This window comes from Lepisosteus oculatus, chromosome 24 (assembly GCF_040954835.1).
Source record: "Lepisosteus oculatus isolate fLepOcu1 chromosome 24, fLepOcu1.hap2, whole genome shotgun sequence".
Taxonomy (NCBI): Eukaryota; Metazoa; Chordata; class Actinopteri; order Semionotiformes; family Lepisosteidae; genus Lepisosteus; species Lepisosteus oculatus.
This window is the reverse complement of record NC_090719.1, coordinates 4078107-4100081: the sequence shown is the minus strand read 5'-3', so window position 1 is coordinate 4100081 and position 21975 is coordinate 4078107. Positions and strand designations below refer to the sequence as shown.

General features: G+C 40.6%; 1 protein-coding gene across 5 annotated transcripts in view; it reads left to right on the top strand.

Annotated features, from left to right (window-relative positions):
* The window catches only part of LOC102682607 (rab GTPase-activating protein 1), a 141834-nt gene that overhangs the window by 98974 nt on the left and 20885 nt on the right, over positions 1-21975 (top strand). For all 5 annotated transcript variants that reach the window (XM_015366670.2, XM_006640528.3, XM_015366669.2 and 2 more), the window contains 6 exons: positions 811-924; positions 7617-7691; positions 11509-11634; positions 17528-17671; positions 19792-19833; positions 20297-20425. In XM_015366670.2, coding sequence (XP_015222156.1) covers positions 811-924; positions 7617-7691; positions 11509-11634; positions 17528-17671; positions 19792-19833; positions 20297-20425 — 630 coding nt within the window. The remainder of the gene's footprint in view (positions 1-810; positions 925-7616; positions 7692-11508; positions 11635-17527; positions 17672-19791; positions 19834-20296; positions 20426-21975) is intronic.

Genomic DNA, 21975 nt, shown 5'->3' with positions numbered 1-21975 from the left:
AAGCCTCCACTGGGGTTCTGGTTATTTTCGGAGAGGACATTATTTTTTGTTTTCAGAAAGCGATGCCTCATGAAACACTTTCAGAACTTCATTAGCAGTAATGAAAAGCTCTCAGAGAGAGGTATCCGTGACAGAAATTCAGAAATTAGCTTGGCACTCTTGAATAATTGCTGTTGAATAACGGGAGCCGACAAGAAGCTTATATTATTGCTTTCTCATACCGTATAGATCCCTGTTTATTTGCTAAGGAGATTTGATCAGAGCTTTGCATGAGAGCCTGTAAATGCTCTATCAAGTTTGTTTAGAGTCTTAAATCTGTAATGAAGCCTATGTCTCATCAGTATTGTAGGAGAGCAGTCAGCTCTCTAAGAACACGGTATTTGAAAGTGCTTCATCTTGCCCAACAGCATAGAGTGTGAATTCCTGTTTTGTTATACTGGAGCTTATAATGACTTTAATGTAGAGCTGAGTCTGTTTTGCTCTAATTCCCCTTGGGTCCCTTGATCTTCTTGGTGTGCGCTTCAAAGCAAGCTATGAGATGAGTTGAGATGACTGATGAGTTGAGCTGAGCAGCTGGGTTTTTTTTTTGTAGAGTGGTGCCCCCTGGATTTTAGCCAGGGGTTTGTGCTTTCCTGTCCCCTCTTCGGCAAATCCAGCTGGAAGCTGGCCCTCTCAGGGAAAAGCCCGAATCGCTGCCTGTTGTATGTGGGTTGCGTGACTCTACCGAGAGCCCGTGTGAACTGGGACTCAGCCGATACCCTCCAGCCAGCATCTGAAGGGATGTCTCCCTGTTCTCTTCCCACATCTCAGGAGTCGCCTCAGGACAGTGCCATCACTAGAGACATCAACAGGACATTCCCAGCTCACGACTATTTCAAGGACACAGGCGGTGACGGACAGGACTCGCTCTACAAAATATGCAAGGTAAGTTAGTCGCGTTCCGTTGACTCATCACAAAGTGAATTCATGCCCCATGCATGAGCTGCCAGACCTAACTTCTGTAGCTGGCCTCCTGTTAGAAGAGATGAAGGGAAAGTGTTCGGGCGATTTAACTTTCTAAAACCCTGAAGACCAAAGGAAAATGGGTTTGATTGGCTTGTATGTCATAAAATCAGGTTTAGGTGTCCAGAGGGGTATTTCCAGACATGGGTGAAGTGAGCTTTCTAAGTAATTAGAGGTCTGAGTCAGAACTTCTGAAATACTGCATATCAGTGTGTATAATCCCGTGTGTGTCATCCAAGAGTCTCTGACTTCTGACTTTCTCCCAAATTTTAAGTTTTAGGCTCAAGAGGTCCCTTCTGTATTTTTAAAAAAATACAATCTCACTACATGCTGGTGAGTTGCAGGATCCGTCTTAAGACCCCAAATATGCATTTCCAGAGCAGGAAGAAGAAATCCTTTCACTGTTAATTTTAGGTTTCATATCTTCAGGAAACAATCGACCAGCCTTCTCTTGTGATACTCAGATAATGTGATAAGTTATTTTTCCTTGCGCTTTTGAGTGCCACAACCTGTTTGTTTTTTAAATAGGAGCCGTTGATATAACTGGGAGATATTTAAAAAAATATATTGGACCCGTTCTCCCCTGCATATCGCTCCCACTCAGGCAGAAAGTTCCCAGCTGCTGTGTCAGCTGTTTTTAGGGAGATTAAATCAGATCCTCGTGTTGCTGTGGTGGTGTCTTGGGGATTCACGCTGACTGTCCTACAGCTGTAGAGCAAATGTGAACTGATAAAAACCTGCGATTTGTCTTTATTTCACAGCATCTGGTCAATCCTGTTCTCTTTTGGCATCCTTTCACCTCAATTTAATAAACAAGGCATTAGCTGGAGGCAGGGAAATGCCCTCAGTCTTAAATTGTTTATAAATATTCCTTACACTTAAATAGCGCTTTTCTGGACACTCCACTCAAAGCGCTTTACAGGTAATGGGGATCCCCTCCAGCACCACCAGTGTGCAGCCCCACCTGGATGATGCGACGGCAGCCAGAGTGCGCCAGTACGCTCCCCACACGCCAGTGGGGGAGGAGAACAGAGTGATGAAGCCAGTTCAGAGATGAGGATTATTAGGAGGCCATGACTGGTAAAGGCCAGGGAGAAATTTGGCCAGGACACCAGGGTAACACCCCTGCTCTTTTCGAGAAACACCCTGGGATTTTTAATGACCATAGAGAGTCAGGACCTCGGTTTTTACGTCTCATCCGAAGGACGGCGCCTTTTTACAGTATAGTGTCCCCGTCACTATACTGGGACATTAGGACTCACACAAATTGCAGGGTGAGCGCCCCCTACTGGCCCCACTAACACCTCTTCCAGCAGCAACCTTAGTGTTTCCCAGGGGGTCTCCCACCCAGGTACTGGCCAGGCTCACACCTCCTGAGCTCCAGTGGGCGGCCAGTTGTGAGCTGCAGGGTGACATGGCCGCTGTCTTCAGAAGCTCTACCGCGAAGACATAGCTGACTCAATAATATCCAGTTCTGCCAATAGCTGAAGTAGCAGAGGACAGGTTGTGGCCTCCCCATGCTGCAACCCAATCTCTACAGTGTTGTCTGAGTACAGTTTGCACTCTTCACACTTTAATGGAAGGCTTGTCACTCTGCAGTGTCTTGCCTTCATGTCCACAGTGTTCTTTTTCCCGAACCCTGAAAAATAATAGGATGCTTAAGTCCTCAAGTTGTAATGTAATGGAAAGTGATATTAAGTTTGACTTATTTCCTTTTTTTTAAATCCTTGTCTCTTTACTGGAGTGAACATATCCCCTAGTGTTTTCTGCTTTTGCACATTATGGTGCAAGATTCTATCTAGTGCACATATTTGCATAAAAAAAGATCTTGTAATTCTGCTAGCGGTTGCCTCGATATTAAGTTTACACTTGGAGTTCAGTAACCAGCCTACAAGGATTTAAACCTTTTCTTCCTGAGCGACTAATACATTCACATACTGTACAGTGATGCAGTACTTACAGAGCTGTCAGGAGAGGAAAGTCTTTCTTTAACGTAAGCTTTCCAAGTGATGCATAAATAATGATGCCCCTAGAATATGCTAAAATCAGCTAAGAGAAAGTTCTTGCCCTGCACACGGAAGTTTTATGTGAAAAAAAACCCATGTTCAAGGGATTACGGAAACCACACTACATGCTTAAAAAAGTGCATGATGAATCTCCTCTTTAGAGTGAAATGTCTGTATCACCAGTTCTGTGAAAAACTTTAAATGAAAATACTATATTCTCAGTAGTGTTTTCTTTTAACCAACATTCTTTCACTGTGTCAAATGCATTTACAGAATTCTTATAGAAGCCCAAGTCAGAGCTGTAGCAGTAGTTTTTCCCAAATACCAGCTATGCATTTCTAAGTCATTAAATTTTATGGGTGTAGAGCTCAGTGACAGTAAAAATATAGCAGTTTAGGACCATGCAAAGCTTTATCTTGTTGGAAAGAATCACAGAAATGTTTCAGAAATCAAGCAGCATGAAGTGGTCACATTAAAAATACTGTCAGTGTCTGAACTGCTTTCATGTTCTGTCTGGTATTTATCAGAGGAGTTAATCTGAAGAATAGACATAGCACAGAGCAGAAACCATGGTTTTGATTTCTGGTACAAGCTGAAATGGCATACAAGCAGAAAGACTTCATAGTAGTTTTCCTGGCCTTTTTTTTTTGCTTTGCAAGTATCTTTTTCTTGAACTAAATTTAGCACAGTTGATCCACAAAGTTTGCATTCTTCTGAAGGAGTCTGAAGAAAAGGCTTCTTAGGACAACGTTAAGAGGTAAGCAATTTAGGAAATGAGCCAGAGGATCTATCCTCCTCAACATTGCTGTGTTTTTTAAAATATTAAGTCTTTCGAGCAGTGGTAAGAATTATGCACAAAGTATAAATGCACATTTTTTTTCATTCCCCTGCACACCCAGTTTTTTTTCATTGTGTCCCCTGCTCCAGTTGAGTGCCTTAGTGATGCTGTTTCAGTTCATAGTGTGATGTAGCACAATGCTTAATGATTTACTGCTGAGCCCATTGAATAAAATCCCCATTATTGTATACTGCAGCACGGCTTAAATGCTCTTTTGGGACTTCCAACTCTTTTACAACGTACACCTACAGTAGCTTTCATTTTAAGTCAGACTTTTGTATTAGCAAATAAGCTTTTGATCGTAGATCATCGCTGTTTTGTTGTTTCTCCAGGAGACATTTGCTGCCACACAGATAATGAGAAATTGATGTTTGGAAACCGGGATGTTTTCAACTCAGTTTGGAAATGAGGGCACATTAAGCCATTAAACAACAACTGTATCATTGAACATTTGAAATTAACATGAACAAGTCAGCCAGTTTTAACATTTTTAGATAAAGTAGTAAAAAATAGTATATAAGTCCTTGTTACTTACAGGTAAAAGTCTTATATAAGTCCATATACTTAGTCCACAGACCTTTTTCAGTGTGCTTTTAAAGCACAGTTTCTTGTTTGTTGTCTTGAGCAAATTTGTCCTATACCTTAAAAGCATGTAGATTTTTACTAATGCGATTGAGTTGCTTGTAAGCATTTGTTTTTATGTTCAGGGAGAGCCTATTAAATGATTATGGATTTTATTATGCATTATTAATTTTAGAAGAGGTTGTCCTCCTTTTGAGTTTTAATTTAGCGGTAGGCAGAAAGGTTTTTAGATTTATTGCATCTGTCTTTCAGTACCCTACTTTTTATTCCCTAAGCTGTCTGTTATATATTTCTGTGTTGTACTGTATTATGCTTGTATTTGACTGCTTTAAAGTACATTTAGTATGCTGGACTATGTCAGATTCTTGACAGAAAGATTCCTGGAAGAAGTGAATGTTTCCTTTTGAATGATTTATGGTTACGGAAATTCCTGCTCTGCTGCCTTTTAAAATATGGATCAATTACTGAATTATGGATAAGGAATTCTGTAGTAAACTGCAGTTAGGAATAACAACTGCAGTCTGACCAGAAAGTCAATTTTGTCCAATTCCTCCCTCTTTAATGCAGTTTTCTTCCCTGCATTTAACTTAGAGAGTGAAACCAGCAGACAGCTGGTAATAGCATGCAGTTTTAATAAAGACATGATCAGATTAACTTAAATTAATTTTGTATATTGAGACTGATTTAACCAGTGTTTAATTAACACCATAATATTAGCCATTGGCAGTTTATAGAACTGTGCCAGATGAAAATTTGCCTTTCATATACAGACACATTGTGGGTGTCTAAATGTTCTGTGTGTAGCCACCCTGAGAAAATAATCATTTTAATGCTAAATACCTCATTAGCATTATTAGTAGAGGAAAGCGAATGCAATGAGTGGAAAATCTCCGATTACCAAGACCGCAGGAGGAGAATCTCATTAAAATGGGGAGGTTTTGTTGTGTTCCTGCCTGGGCCAAACAGTGATTTCTTTTCAGTACTTCTTCCTTTCATATAGTTCCAGTGTTGCTGTAGTCTTTCAAACAGGGAAATGGAATTCTCTTAGTCATTTCATCGTGAAAACTCTTACCTGTAGCTCATACTTAATCAGGTAAATTTACATGCTGTATTTTTACCTTTAATAGTTCACTCCTACCAAACATCAACATCTCTTTCCCCATGTAGTTCATGTTTTTAAGTGAGATTAAATTACTGCTTTTTCAATAGCTGCAATTATCGTATTCATGATGTTGTGATTTGCCACATTTAGAAGCTGCTCCACATCCTGGTGTGACTGAATTTCTTCACCTACTTTAGCCTGAGCTGTCAAAGCTATTTTAATCAAAAGCTGAGGCCATTTTTAGCATGGGTGTAAAAGACAAGGCAAAGCTGATATGGGACATTTTGACTGACATTCCTAGAAGTGAGGAGAATGTCGATTTTTAGAGCTCACTCAGCATATACGGTATTGTTCCCATGACCTTTAAATGATTGAGTCTTTTTAAGTTATTTAGGAAAGTTTATCTGTCGCAGATTTATAAACTGAGCCAAACATATTTTTAAAGCAATTAGTATTACATGCAAGGATCAGAACACGAATGTTACGCAATGCAGCAGTTGTGAAAGATATAATTAGATTTCCTGTACTGTTTTAGGATTCAGTTTAACAACAGATGATGCTGGATAATGTGCCACCTATTTAAAATCCTGATCGAAAGGACTGGTAAGCCAAATGCATAGTTTCTGCTTCACCCAGAATGATCATTCGTAAGGCTCCAATTTAGGATAAAGAAATGCTGCTCCTCATACGGTTGGTGTGATTTTCCGTGTTTTGTTAGTTAACCTCGCTGCAGTCAGGCATGTAGGCGAGCACATTAATTCAGAAGAAATCTGAATCCAGTTCTGTATTAGTGGAGTGATGAGCAGAACGCCCGGGATTATTGAAGTGCAAGCATATGCAGAAAAATTAGATGTAACCAGATAAGATCACAGATAAGTGTTTGCACTCCTGCATAAACTTCCAAAGGTAAAGACAGAAGGGCAGCATGCCGAGAGGTTGTAATCCCATAAGGAATTCCTTCAGGCGAACCCCTCTCCGATATGGAGTTGCCAGTTATCAGTAAAATAGTGCATCAGAGCAGGAAGGATGTTAGCTACCATAGGTCTGTCTCTTGCACTGCTGCAAAGCTAGCATTTGTTGGGGTAGGGATATGCCTCTCTCCTACAGTACTGCAAGCTACCGTGTGCTAAATAAGTTATATTATGCAGTCAACTGAGGGTAGATTGGCTGGATCAAACCATCCTCAGACACAGTGACTCTCAGGGTATCCACGTACAGTATCACTCACCGACAGCGGCCAGTCCCCAGCTACTCCATTCTGGTATTCATACATTAACGCGCTGCACCAGGGGAGACCAGCTCCAGTCCTGTAGGTTGCTGTCCAGCGGGTTTTCTTTCAGATCTCTTCAGCTTGTTAAGAACGGGAAAGGCCTTTTAAGCAAATAATGAGTTCAAGTACTGTAGGTCATGAAGGGATCAGGAAAGCAAACCAGAAACCTTCTGACCCTGCAAAACTGGACTTGTGTACCTCTGATTCCCACTATACATTGATATTGTCCACGTTTGTTTCTCTGTGTACTCTCAATTAAAGTCTGAGTATGCCCTCTTTATGTCAGCCTGCAATCAGCTTTCTATACTTGTGGAGGCATGTTTTAACAAAGGGCTGTCCAGTCTTCGTCCTGGAGGGCCTGGAGTTTCTGAAGGTTTTCATTCCAGCTCCGCTCTGAACGAGCCCATTCAACTAGCTGCTGACTTAATTGGACCAATTTGACAGCTTCCAGCTCTTTGGGTTCTGCTGCTCTCAAAGACCTGGAAAACCTGGTGACATACAGTACATCTGCCTTCCAGGACCAGGAGTAGACTAGCATAAAACTTTGAGCCTGATGTTTTTTTCCACCCATCTCAGATTAACGTTTGTGAACTGCAGGACGATGCTGTTCTCTTGTGCAGTTTCCCAGAAGACACATACTTAAGTTCAAGAGTTCTAGCACTGTGAAAAGGATGAAGAAGCTTAAGAAAAAAACCTCAGTAATGTACAGAAAGGGCATGACATCTTATTGTGTTATCTATTTGAAGCTACAGTTCTGAGGATTGTGTTTGCCTTGGGATCCCTGGTGAATCGTTTTCTTGATGCTTTTTTTTCCAGGCCTATTCGGTATACGACGAAGAAATTGGCTATTGTCAAGGCCAGTCCTTTCTCGCTGCTGTGCTTCTATTACACGTAAGTCAACGACGGAAAAAATGTCATTCAATATAATCATTTATAATAAAACACTAAGGCATTTGGAGAAAAGAGAATTCCCTTTTATTGATTAGTGGCAGCAGTATTTCTGAAATTGTAGTATCTCCATTGCCTATAAAGCTAACCTGAGCTAGCTAAAAGAGACTGTTCATAGCAGAGGAATAAGAAAGTCCTCTCATCTACAACATGTGGTATTATAGTATTCTATGGAGTTACTTAAGTGTTTTTTACCTGTGGTGTTTGTGCTTAACTTTGTCGAAGTGCAAATGGAGTGTTTTTACTTCTCCATCCCTCACCAAAATCTTATTTTCAAATCCTCATGTAGAACAAAAGAGCCTGGGACCCAAAGGTGCCTGCAGTAATTGTTGACTCTTTTAACATGTGATCAGATGTTAAAATGTGTCTATGAAGAAAATAAAGGCTGAATGTGAAGGCCTTTTTCCTCAGAAACGTAACTAAATTCTAGGTATCCGTTGTAAGAAAACTGTGTACTCAGGATACACATTTTATGACTGAAAAAAAAATTATTTCCTGTTAAATATTTCTTGACATTGTTCCATGGGCTATTTTGTAGTTCAGTAGGCCTAAATACACCACTTATACCCTTCAGGAGCTTATCTGAAGGGAGTCATTGTGAAACACTATGAGATCTGCCTGGAGACGGCTCTGAGAAATGGACAAAAGATGTAAAAGAAGGTTCCTGTTTAAGCTACTGCAATCTTTTTGATTTTCACTTTCTGCCAAGTTCTCGTATTTTTAATAATGTTTACAATCTCGAGAGACCCAAAGAGACTTCATTGTTCCGCAAGCTGCTGACAGTCTTCAAAGACTTTCTCAATCTCGCTGCGATTAGCGCGTGCTGGACATGACGCTCCGCAGTGCTCCTTTCATTTTTGATGTCTCTGTTGAAGAGCAGCAACAGTTACAGTGCAGAAACCGTTTAGATGCAGATGTTTTTTAAAAATTGAATTATTATTTTTAGGAGTAGTAGTATTCCTGACACTTATATAGCGCTTTTCAGGACTCTCCACTCAAAGAGATTTAGAGGTACTGGGGAATCCTACTACCACCACCACCAGTGTGCAGCTTCACCTGGATGATGTGACGGCAGCCAGAGTGCGCCAGAACGCTCACCACACACCAGCTCTCAGTGGGGAGGAGAGCAGAGTGATGAACCCAGTTTAGAGATGGGGAATATTGGGAGGCCAGGGGGAAATTTGGCCAGGACACCGGGGTAACAACCCTACTCTTTTCAAGAAACACCCTGGGATTTTTAATTACCACAGAGAGTCAAGTCCTCCGTTTTATGTCTAATTAGAAGAATAGCGCCTTTTTACAGTACAGTGTCCCCATCACTATAATGGGGCATTAGGACCTACATAGACAGCAGGGTGAGCGCCCCCTACTGGTCCCACTAACATCTCTTCCAGCAGTAACCTTAGCTTTCCCAGGAGTCTCCCATCCAGGTACTGGGTGGCATATTCTGGAAAATTTATTATCTCAAGTCAGTGTTTTCCTATTATATGTCACTATGTAGGAATTTATTTTTGTGCATTTCTTTTATTGGTCTCTCACAACACAGTAGTTATTAAATGCTTATCAGAAAACGATAACCTCTCTGATGTCTTCTGGCGGGGGTGTATACAGTAACTGATGTACGTGTTGTGTAGCTATGAGCACGTTATTATTTGTTCGTTACTGGTTCCTTTCTTTGAGAAACAGCAGGCTGTCGATGACTTGTGCTCAGTTCAGCGAGTCCAGCAAGGATGTGACAGGACGTTCCCATCTCTAATCTGAGCTCCCCCTCTGGATGAGCGGCTGTCTGTTTTTCTGACCTTCAGATGATTGCTTGCTGGTTCTTTTTGTGACTAATCAATCACATTCACCTTGTCAGCATTTGTGAATTTCTTACTGCAGTTTAAAATTTGAGTTCTCTTTATATTTCCAAAGAACAGTACACAAGCTACCTTATGGGAACTTTGAAAACTGTCCCTACGTATCCTAAGACAAAAAATCAAGGAAGAGGATTCACTAGGCATTCCCACAGCAGGTCTTGCAGTCAGCTCTGGGCAAGAATTCCCTTTCCCAGAACTTATTTTCCTTAAGAAAATCCTGACATTTGTAATGATAGACATTTCCACTTAGGACCGAAATCCGTTTTAAAAAAACTGTCCCTACGTATCCTAAGACACAAAATCAAGAAGTCTTGATTTCTTAAATTCTTAAGTCTCAAGACTTAAGAATTTAGTCAGAAGTAAGGGAGAAGTTTTTTAAGTGACAAGTTGCAGGAAGAAAGTTAGCAAGAGAGGCTACATAAAGGTCTGTGTGCGGAGATTTTTTACCAACAGTGCCCTTAAACTATTTTTGAAACCAAGGCCTGATTAGAAAAAGAAGTGTAAATCCGCAAGTAGACGAGATACAGACAGCAGTTAGCACTGGTGATTAAGTGGCCAGCTAGGTACACCAGGACTGAGACCCCCTGGTCTCAACAACAGGTTCTTTCTTACACACGTCCTTGGATTAACCTGACTCCTTACTCTCGGCTCTCTGCAGTGGAAACAACAGTATATGTTACTGAACGGTTTTCAAAGACTGCCTCCACCAAATCAGATTCTGATTTAATCCGTACTTGTAAGATTTCATAAAGCAGCTCACTTAGACAAAGGAAAAGTATACAGTTATTTGTGTAAGTTAAATGGTTTTAAAAGACACTTATAAAACATGTCTCTGGTCATAAATTGACATTTAGTTTTTGTCCTACACATAAATTAAGACTGGTAAAAAGAGTATATAATAAGTATAGTATTAAAAACGTATGTCATGTAAATGTTCACAATGCTCTCATGTGACTTAAAACCTTTGCAGGACATCTGTAGAGTCTGAGAGCATTGCAGTTGCATTCGTATAATTCATATTAAGATATTGCAAAGAACATTTATGAAGATTTCTTCCAAAGCAACAAATGACAGGTAAAGAGCAAATCTTTAGCTGAGTGCTGATGAGATGTACAGAGCTAGAAAACAAGTGTACAAGGAAATGACTTTAATCCATCTGGATTCTGAAATCCCAAGAACAATATCCTGTTCCATCGGTTAATAGTGTAGTGTAGAAATCCACTCTTAATGGGCAACGCTGACACCTAGTGGCTCTTTCCTGTTTTTCATGTACTTACCACACAACTGGACACCTGTGTAGACCATTTTTGACTCGGCTGGATTTTTGGACTACTTAATGTTAATTTAAGCAAAGAAGACTGGGATTAGTACTAATTGAAATCTGTAAATCACAGCACTAAATGATTAATTTTCAAATGACAGTTTTCAGACCTACTTAGTTTTTAAAATGCATAGAAAAATCCATACTTCTAGACATTTGGCAAGATTGTAAAGACCAACATACAAGATATTTAACCATTTCTGTGTTTTCTGAAATAATTGGTGAAACCAGCATTTACATATTTTGGGACAGTTCATTCACCCCTGCCTATGTCTTTAACTTTTCGTAGACATTAGACCAATAATAATAATAATAATAATTGCTTACACTTATATAGCGCTTTTTCTGGACACTCCACTCAAAGCGCTTTACAGGTAATGGGGACTCCCCTCCACCACCACCAATGTGCAGCATCCACCTGGATGATGCGACGGCAGCCATAGTGCGCCAGAACGCTCACCACACATCAGCTATCAGTGGGGAGGAGAGCAGAGTAATGAAGCCAATTTATTTTGTAATCCCCAAATTATTGCAAAGCCTTTTCATTTTGTCGGTTTTGTTTTTTTCCCCTTTCTTCCAGATGCCTGAAGAGCAGGCTTTTAGCGTTTTGGTCAAGATCATGTTTGACTACGGACTCAGGGAACTTTTCAAACAAAACTTTGAAGATCTGCACTGCAAATTCTTTCAACTGGAGAGGCTCATGCAGGTGAGAGAAGGGGCTTGTTTTGGATCTTAATCTAAACCACAATAACTTTGACCAGAATGCAAACCATTAACATAGCAGACTGAAATATACAAAAGGTGCATCTCTTGTTCTCTGAAAGAAAATATTAATATACATGTTTAAATTTGGTTTCCGGTCTGGCAACCTGCATTCAATTTGAGTCATGTGTTCTGGTTTCCTCTCAGAAATGAAAGTTCAAGCAGTTCTTGAGTTCATTTTATAGAATAGCACAGAAGGCTTGCTTTTAATATACATTGGAATTATCTGGAAAATTGGTGTAAAAGTAGTACTGTTGCTTGTTACAAATAAAATGTAGGGTGTTATTAATATACACACAATCCTTTCTTGTTTGCGTTGAGCAGGAAAGAATGTGTCCCCGATTAACAGTCCCACTTTATCACAGATATAAAACTTTAGAGACTGTTCACCCAGAGGCCCATCTGAAAAGCATGTGATTTACACAAGGCAGCGAAGGCTATAGTCTCTGCTGTGAAACACAAATAAATATCTGTCACTGATCTTTTCTAGTAAACCCTATTAACGCTGTCTGGAATGCTACTCAGATCCCAACATTATGACAGAGTCCAGCCACATTTGGGGATCATCCGTGCCTGCTATATAAAAATGGAGGCCTGTTTGAGCTGACAGAAAGCAACGATTATCTGTGAGAGCTGAGGCACGTCCTGACATTTGTTTGAATAGAAGATGGAATTTATTAACCTTTGAGGGAAACACATTTACTGGAAGAGCTCGTCACTGTAAATTTTCCAGGCTCTTTGAAACCCCTGGGATTCACGCATTTTCACTCCAACTTCTTTATCTGTTTCTATTCTCTGCCTCCCCTTTTTTCTGTGCCCCCTCAAGCTGTGCCGAAAATAGAGTGCACACAGAGCAGGCTCTACATTGAGCCATATCAGTCTGTAATCAGACACACTGAAATCCCTCATTACAGGACAAATATGTGCATTAGGCCTCATTATAGCAGGTGGATTAGATCACCCAGAATATACACTTGGACTGTGCTTGTTAGGTGCTGGGGAAATTCAAGGAGAACACATGATACTCACGGTGACATTGTGGAAATCAGAAACCAGCTGCATTACAAATCTGCACCTGATACCCTTGCTAATTTGTAAATATGTTTTATTAATGATCTAAGCATGAAGATCCCCCCTTTTTGATAGCATCTTAGAATTGCATTGTATTATATCCCCCTTTTGTTCAATACTATTAATTACAAGAAGGCTTATTTTTTGGGGAAATGCTGCCATTAAAGGATATGATCCCTAATATGATGCCAAGAGTGGTTTTGCGCTGTCTGATTGTCCTGACGAGAGCTCACGGGATTACATTTGCAGTGTTTTGTAAAGATCAGGAGTGGACTGGCCTTTTACTCTGTGGATGTTTCGCCAGCGACCAATTTAAAACTCCTGGTGTGGTTTTTCACCCATTTGCCTATTCCTATTGTGGCCGGTTCCTCTGGCGTCTGGCAAATGAATTAATAACCAGCATGCATACCAGGGACTGCAGAGGGATGACAGTACACGATGTCCTAAAATTTCTGATTTCAAAGACCAACTGACGTCTCTCCCAAACTTGTGGATGTTTCAGTCCTTTTTTTAAGCCCAGGCCATTTTCACCTGTTTTTTAAACTGTTCCGAGTTTGTGCGGTATAATCTTTTTAACTAAACAGCCGATGCATAGGGCTTAATGTAAAAAAAAATAAAAATCGATCCAGAAAAAAAATGAAATCTGAAACTGGCCCGGCTCAGAGTACAAAAAACACAAACATATATCTTTTATTTAACGCTAGAAGTTTTTAATTTTTATAGTCTACAGTGAAACTTCAGCATGGAAAGAGAAGGTTCCATTTTTAACAAAGAAGAAAAGGCCAATTCTAAAAAAATATCTGGTTGAGGTGAGGATGGCTTTTTGTACATACATTTTCTGTGTGCTTTCCTAAATTATTTTAGGGGCAAAATCATAAACTATTAGAAATTGTCTTTCCAAAAGGGCTTCCTAGAGGAGCTTTCTTAGCTGATGAAACCTTATGCTCACAGCCTTTCTTCTTTTAATTACTTAATGTTTAATAATTTAAAAAACAAATTAGATGAAAGCATATTTCAGCCTAGAAGTTTTAGCTTTTATGGGGATTTTAAATTTGGGTTTCATTTGAATTGAATAAATGTTCAAATAAAAGTTCTTGTTTTGTAGCGATGTAGAATTGCAAGGCTTTAAATATTTTCATTATGGTACTAAGCGTGACTGTCTTGACAAATAAATAATTTACTGACATCATGGATATGACCACTGTATGTTTTTATGATGACGGGTTAACCTGGACTCTGCCTGCTTCGAATGTCATTAGCCAATGAGTCCTAATAACACAGCCATTTGCAATAAGCTAGCAGACGTTGCCAATTAACAACAGTTGTTTGCTAATGTTCATTCAAAAAATATTTTCTTTTGATCTAAGTTGGGGACTTTCTATGATGTCTACTTGGATCTCTAAGCTGCTTAATTCACAAATCATTTGTGATTTTAGGTTTGGTCTTCAGAGAGAATGGCTGGACATTTAAGAAAAACAATATTTCAATATTTGGTGCCTAGGGATTTTTATAATCCAGTCTGAATCTGGATGAGAAATTCTTTATTAATCCATGTACTTTACAAAATTAACCATTAAATGAATAAAGTCACCTACCAGTCGGTTGGCCGTACAGTCTGGAGATACTGTAATGTGATTTCTGTGGGGACATTTCCATCATTAAGCTAGAGAAACAGTGAGCTGCCAGGTACACTAAGAATCTACATACAGAAGCATTTCAGTCTTCTTTTGAGCTAGAAAAATCTCCTTTAAATTAGGTGGGTTTAAGAGCTTACAGCTATTAAGCTTAAATTGCAGCATGTAATCACGTTTCTGTATATTTAGAATTGAAAGCAGCGTACATCATTAAATACGGCATGAACTTGTGTACACAATTATAGGTGGCAAAAGCGATTATCGACAGGGATCTCTGGGTGATAGCTTGAGCAACAGGGGATGTCTGATCCCAGAGTAAATAAATGAATGTACATGTTCTACATTTGCAGTTTTTTTTTTTCCCCCTGAAAAGTGCTTATGGCTTCCCATCATTATTAAATGTCATTGACTAATTCATCATGTGCTTAAGCAGTGGCAGTGTTCTGGAGTTGTGGGGTATGATTAGCCTATTTTTAGGAGAATCGTAGGTGGACACTGGAGGTGTGAACACCAGAGTACCTTTCTACTAACAACTTGCAAATTCAGCTGTAGACGACAGAGCAGGTTGGAAGCTGGGTGGATCCAGGCTACATAAGGTCACATTTATTTGCCTGTTGTATGTTGCCTGGCATGCACAGAAGCCTGGATCTTCGACTACCACGTGTTGTGGCAAAAATGGAAATCGTATTGTCTTGTGCGTCCCTGAAAAAACGATCAGAAACTATTAAAGAATGCTGTGGGTGTGTATTCTATTCATGTCATGGAAAAAATAATTGTGTGCAGTAAGTTTCACTTCATCGGGAAAAGCAGAATGTTCAGCTTGGTATCAGTAAAGGCTCTGATACACTGTTGTTGTGAAAAGTAGTAAACTTCAGATTAAAATGGACCTTTTCCATGAAGAATTTCATTGTATCATTGACTGCAAATATACAGGAAAAGGGGGATGTTTTTAAGTAGTATTTTTTATGTAAAAGACTGATGCTTACTTAAATTTGTTTCAATTGAAAATTTTCCTTTCCAATGAATTAGCGTTAATGCTGAAATTCAAGTTGGCACCTCTGACGGTTTTGAAAAGGGCCCCGTTTTGATGTGTCCCGCCTCAACACGGTGACTTTTTTCCCCGGTTTCTGCAACAGAACGAACCGATTGTCCAAGCTTGCTCTTTCCGTTTCTCTAGCAATCATTTCATGCAGCTGACCCGGCCCTTTTAATAACCTTAATCGCTCTGACCTATTAAGATCACGTCTGCCAGTATGCATTCGGCTGTCAGTTATTAACCGTGCGCTTGATGGGCTGAAAAATTCGAAGTCCGGCTCGTGCCTTCTCTTGCTGGCGACACGTTTCACTGTGCAACGCTTCTCGAGCTCAGAGAGTAGGAGCCAAGAAAGGAACCAACTTTGGCTCTCTGTGGCCGATATGGGAACAGAGCAAAGAAAACTATATGTTACGCACAGTATACACTAACGCCACTCAACCCCAGTCATAACTTGTTTGTCCCCCTACCACCTGGTAGAAGGTTCCGGACGCTCCAGTCGCACGCAACAAGCCTCCAAAACAGCTTCTTCCCCAGAGCCGTCAAGCTGGTGACGCCCCCACTCCCTCCCATCATACTATGATCTCTCCTCACTTCTTCCTGTACCCACAACGACTGTACTCCTACACCACTACACACATGACAACTGAATGTAGGCCGAAATTGTGCTTAAAACTGTACTAGTTGTATTATTTGATAATCGCCGTATTATTTTTGTACTGTTCGCCGTATTACTTTTGCACTATTTTCCTCCTGTTTGTATACTTTTCTCTGTGAATTTGCACAGTTTTTGACAATTCTGCAGTGGCACCATACTGTTGTTTACACTGTTATTGTTATTGTATTTCTGTCTATTGTCTTGTCTGCTGTTCTATATATATACTGCACCTGAGAGACTAATGAGAACCACTTTTCACTATACTATGCACCCGTGTAAGTACAATGACAAAGTTGAATTGAATGGTCTTTTCCTCACCACAACTGAACTCTCTCTTGGCTTCACGTTTGCTTAAGAGTTGGCTCTGGACCAAATATGATAATCAAATCATGAGGCTTTTGATCCCCACAAGAATACCAAGTTTATGGCATCCCCAGAGGGGACAGTAAACACCCCAAAATGGCTAATTCCTGGCTGTTAGGGTTAAAGCATGGGACTGCCCAGTGCTTCACACAACATTTCATTATCCTTGTTGATGTGGCAATGCTAGCAATAAGTATAATAAATACAAGTAATCTTTTTGCGGCTTCTTTATTGAAATACAAGTAATGAATGTTCAATTACTTTATTTTCCAAAGAAACTGGTGGCTCCAGTCAGACAGGAGCCTCAGGCTCATAAATGCTCCAATTTCCCCCTTAACATAAATCGCACACAGAAGAAAAGTTTTTGATTGTCACTCTTGTTTTCCCTAAAACTACTATCTTTCTTGATAATATTTTAAGGGGAGTCGATACGGCTGGTCCTGTCAGTGATCTCACGCTCGAACAGGGGAGCGGAACAGAGGGGCAGAAACGGAAATTTGATCAATTGGTGTGAGAATAAGAGAAGAGCGCTTTTTTTTACACAGAAGAATCCATGACAGGAGTGACTTGTCCCGGTGTGAAGACAGAGACACTGGGAGCTTCCAAGTCTAGTTCCGCTGCTGTGATAGAATCACTTGGTGTTTAGGGAGGTGATGAGACCCGATGGCCTTTTTCCATCATTGCTATCTCATCAATATTACCTTGCTTATGATCTCATGAAGATCAGACCCCAGTTTGTGTGTCGATGCACTGACGTGTCAGGTTCAGGGGATATAGTACATCCCCACAGGTATCCAAACTGCATCCAGTGAGGTAGTCGGTGAGGAGATCACAACACTGCAAACTGTCTGTGTCCTTTAACCAGACCGTTTCTGTGTGTTTGGTAACTCTCCCACTGCGCCACGTTCCGAACCTTCAGAACCTGAAGAACCTTCGTGTCTGTGGGTGTTGCTCGTGTTGTACTTTCCGAGCCAGTTTAGTGTATTCTCGCCAAGCTGCAAAACCAGTTCCTGACCCCCGGAGACCAGGGCGAGCCGCCACTGACTCTGTCTTGCATGTGTGTGTGTTTTCTGCTCAGGAATACATTCCGGACCTGTACAGTCACTTCCTGAACATCAGCCTCGAAGCGCACATGTACGCCTCCCAGTGGTTCCTCACCCTCTTCACAGCGAAATTCCCCCTCTACATGGTTTTCCACATCATCGACCTGCTGCTCTGTGAGGTACGTTGGGGGTCCCCTGTCCTCGGAGGTACCCCTGAAAGAATAATTTCAGAGGCGATGATGAGAACGTCGGCCTTCGTAACCTTGTTTGGCAGTTTTTTAATAACCAAAGTGCCATCTGAGGCTGTCTGAATGAATATTGGGAAAGAGGACAGGGAGAAAACATTTGTCTCAGCTTGTCGTAATGGAGCAGTTTATTTCAGAAGTCCATTGAGAGGAACGCTCTTGGGATTTAACACGACAAGACTTGATTGTTGTTCTGCAACAGCGTTTCTGATGGGACTTGCAGGGATTCTGTGAATTATATTCAGCCTTTTAAGTTTTTCACTAAATTTGGAATGGAAGAAGGAGGAAGCTACAGACCAGGGCGGTGCAGTGGCTCTGTGGCTAAGGATCTGCGCCTGTGGCTGGAAGAGGAATCCTATTCCGTTGGGCCCCTGAGCAAGGCCCTTCACCCCAACTGCTCCAGGGGCGCCGTATAAATGGCTGACCCTGCGCTCTGACCCCCAGCTTCTCTCTCCCTGTCTGTGTGTCTCATGGAGAGCAAGTTGGGGTCTGCGAAAAGACAAATTCCTAATACAAGAAATTGTATATGGCCAATAAAGTCATCTTATCTAAATATTAAACAGAAAAGGCAAGTTCAAAATGCAGGCTGAGGCATGACTATACAGGCCAAACAGAGCTGGTAGTTTTCAAACCAGTTTTGAGATTCTCTTTGTCTAAGGGTGGTGCCCATGACTATTTCTTGGCTCAGTATGTACCATCTATATTTGAAGGTGACTAGGAAACGAACCTTATTTCGAAGGAAAAAATAGTTCAGTCCTGCCATTAACCACACGGGGGCACTGTTCAATCAGAAAAGTCTACATAATAAAGGCCGTTAAAACTAGTCCTTTCAGCTAAAGCAGGTTTTTCATCGTTAGACAGCAAATGCTTTGTTCATAACAGTGCATTTTTTTAAGAGAGGAAATCAGTTGAACTGCTTTCAATTAAGAGGGAAATCATTTTTAACTTATTTTACTTGGGATTAGTGTAATCGGTTTAATGAAAGTACTTTTCATGGTTCAATGAGAAGAGCATGAAGTGTGGAAATTCAAAAGAATATGTTTGCCTTAGCTACACAATTTGCGGTGAGGAATCGGCCGTTTGTAGCTCATTAGGTTGTCCTCCCAGAACTCTTTTGTCCCGTGAAGAGGTTACGTCTCTGCGGGCTCTATCCTCTGGTGACGGAAAAAGTGCCTTATTCGGGGTGACTTTGACAAATCGATGCGTTCCTCACTCCTTGACGACCGAAACACCAGCTGTAATGCGCCGGTCCACTCTCCTCTGCTCGCTGTAACTGAAGCACGATTGGGTTTGCTTTTCCAGGTGCCGAATGACCCCACCCCCACCCCCCAGTGTTTGTGCTGTTCCTGCTTGTTTGGGTTTTAAATCAAACTTCACTGCCAAGAAGTCTCCCTCTTTTTTTTTTGGGGTCCACAGCAAAAGATTCTTGTGAGCTCTTCAACCAGTTGAAGAAATGTAAAGGAAATGGCAGAATCACTTTAAATATCTACTTATCTGATCTAAATATCTAAATCCATTCTAATTATCAATCTAACTAACAGATTGGTAATTAGTAAAAGAGAGGCCTGTGGATCAGTGTCCAGCTTTTTAACAGGTATATCAGTAGCAATTTCCAAAAGCCTTCATTATAATGACAAGTCGTTATTAGTCAGCCTTCTAGAAATTGGTATCCCAGGCACTGTGTTTCAGATTTGATCTTGGTGAGCAGGTCAGTGTGTTGGATTTAATATTAAATTACAATTTAACTTACTTAGCTTGGATGTTTTTCTCCTTTTTAAATCTGTTCAGTGGAATTTCAGAATTATGCTACTGTACTCTTCATCTCTTACTATTGCAGTAGCTGCCCTGAAAGACTCTTGGTTGGTCCTCTTTCCTGCTTCTCTGATTTATAAGGTCATTTTCATACAGCACGTTTAACCTTTTCATGTCACGTGCGATAGGCCTGCAGATTCAGGCTAGACCATAATCTACTCACAAGACCGTGCAATTCAAAATGCTGTTAAACATTTTCGCCCATTACTTACTCATTGTGTAACATTCCTTTTCTCTTTTAGGGGATCAGTGTTATCTTCAACGTTGCACTGGCATTACTGAAAGTAAGTTCCTTTTTTTTCTGTGGAAAGGATAAATCAGCTCATTAGATACAAATGCTTCTTAAGAGAGCAACAGTTCATGCAGCTGGGAAGTGCCTGTTTTGTTGGTACTGTGCCCATCGCCCACAAGATTTAATTTGTAAGCAAAGCAGGAGCTTTCAAACGGCCTTGCACAAGCCAGTGACTAGCCTGTCAAACAGCAGCTTCTGGGGTTTCTTTGTCATGATCGCCTCCAGACAGCAAATGAAAAGATGCCATCAGAAAGTTAGCAGTGATGTCAGGGCCATGCAAGGCCTACATACATTTTTATTCTTTCTTTTTTGAGTGGAACTAGGCTGTTGCACTTCTAAGGCCTTACAACACTAGCATTGTCTTTTTGGTGTGTGTGTGGGGGGGAATTTTCCAGTGTGGTATTTTTTTTTAATTGGAACAACAGGAAAACCTGCTGCCTGTTATGTTGTTCTAGACCTCAAAAGATGATCTGCTGTCGACAGACTTCGAAGGGGCATTAAAGTTCTTCCGTGTTCCAGTGCCTAAAAGGTACAGATCTGAGGAGAATGCCAAGAAATTGATGGAACTTGCCTGCAGCATGAAGGTAATAAGCCAATTAAATTTTATTTTACAAGGCCCCCTCACAGCATTTCAGAGGCAGAGGCATTGTTATAGTAGGCAACAGGAAAAATGTACGTGAACCATTGCAGTACATTCAGTCCAGTTTCGGAAGTCGGTTACATTAAGTTAAGTTTGTAGATAAGACTCCAAATAAAGTCCTTTTCAAGTAGTAGTCCTGCCCAGCTTTAATGTAAATAGAACAAGGTCACAATATGAAAAATCTAGCACAGATTACTTGGTAGGAAGGCTGGAACAAGAGTTTAGATCTGTCAGTTCTCTTTGTTGAAGGAAATTAAATCAATATTTTGGATGTTTCGCTTCGGTCCAAAGCCAGATCCATACCTGAGCACTGGGCTGTACAGTGTAATCACTCTCCATATTGAACAGTTTAGTCACCTGTGACAGTGTGCTCAGCTGCGTAAGCAGAACAATGTTTATGGTAGCAGAAGTGTGAATTTATTGTTTCCTGGTAGCTGTGCAGCTCTTGTCCTGTCTTCTTTGTCATTATAGTCTTTCAAGTCAGAGGTAACTAAAAACTGAAGAGAGTAGGTTCATTTAATCTCTGGGTACTCAGAATATAACTGGTAAATGTAGAGGGAAGGTGACTGATTTATTTTATTGCCATTCTAAAGACAGAAGCAGCATATCCTCTGATATCACTATCACATGGATTAATTGGATAGACATTTTAACAAAATTGATTTGCAAAAGTGAACATGACATAAACACACCTCAGAGGCCTTAACTTCAGATCAGAGATTATCTCGACTGTTATGCAGACATGAAGGTACACCTGTGACTCCAGTGCAGGGAAACAGTAATAACATAAAACAGTATTTTTACTTAACATTATAAAAATGGCCTCTGCATTTCAATCCTGAGTGATCATATGACTAAGAACTGGAGTTTGGCATTGATGCAGTCATTACTCGGCAGACTAATGGAAAAGGAAATTAAAGCGAATTGTATCATGACTGGTTAAAATAATGCAATCCCAGTTCATTTTTCAATTTATATCCCAATTATGAGTGCAATTATGTGAGGCAACATTAGAGGGAGACAGTGTTCCATCAGCCAGGTTTCTGGTGGGCTGTATCAGTAATGTCACTTGGCACAACGCTGCCTTAACCTGCTATCTTGTAATTGTGGAACTCACAGAAGTAATCAGAATGCTCTATGATAAAAGTCTGTAAGTAATTACAAAGTTCAAATCTGAGTATGTTGCACAAAGTTAATGTTTTTTAAAAAAAACATTAAAAAAGATCAAGTCTCCTACTTGGATTTCCAGCTACCTTTAGCGTGATTTATTGCAGTCTGTTTTTCTGAAGTTTCTCGTGGTTCACCTGAGACAGAGATTATGCTACGGTTTCCTCAACTGTATGTGAGCTCTTCTGCTGTGTCTTGTTGGCATTCATGGGTGTGAAGCTGACTCCCAAGGGCAGATCAGAAGAACCAATAGCCTGAATTTGTAACAAGGGTTATACATCAGGGGATTAGCACTGTCTCTGGAATCTCACTGGCTTTCGTGTGTTG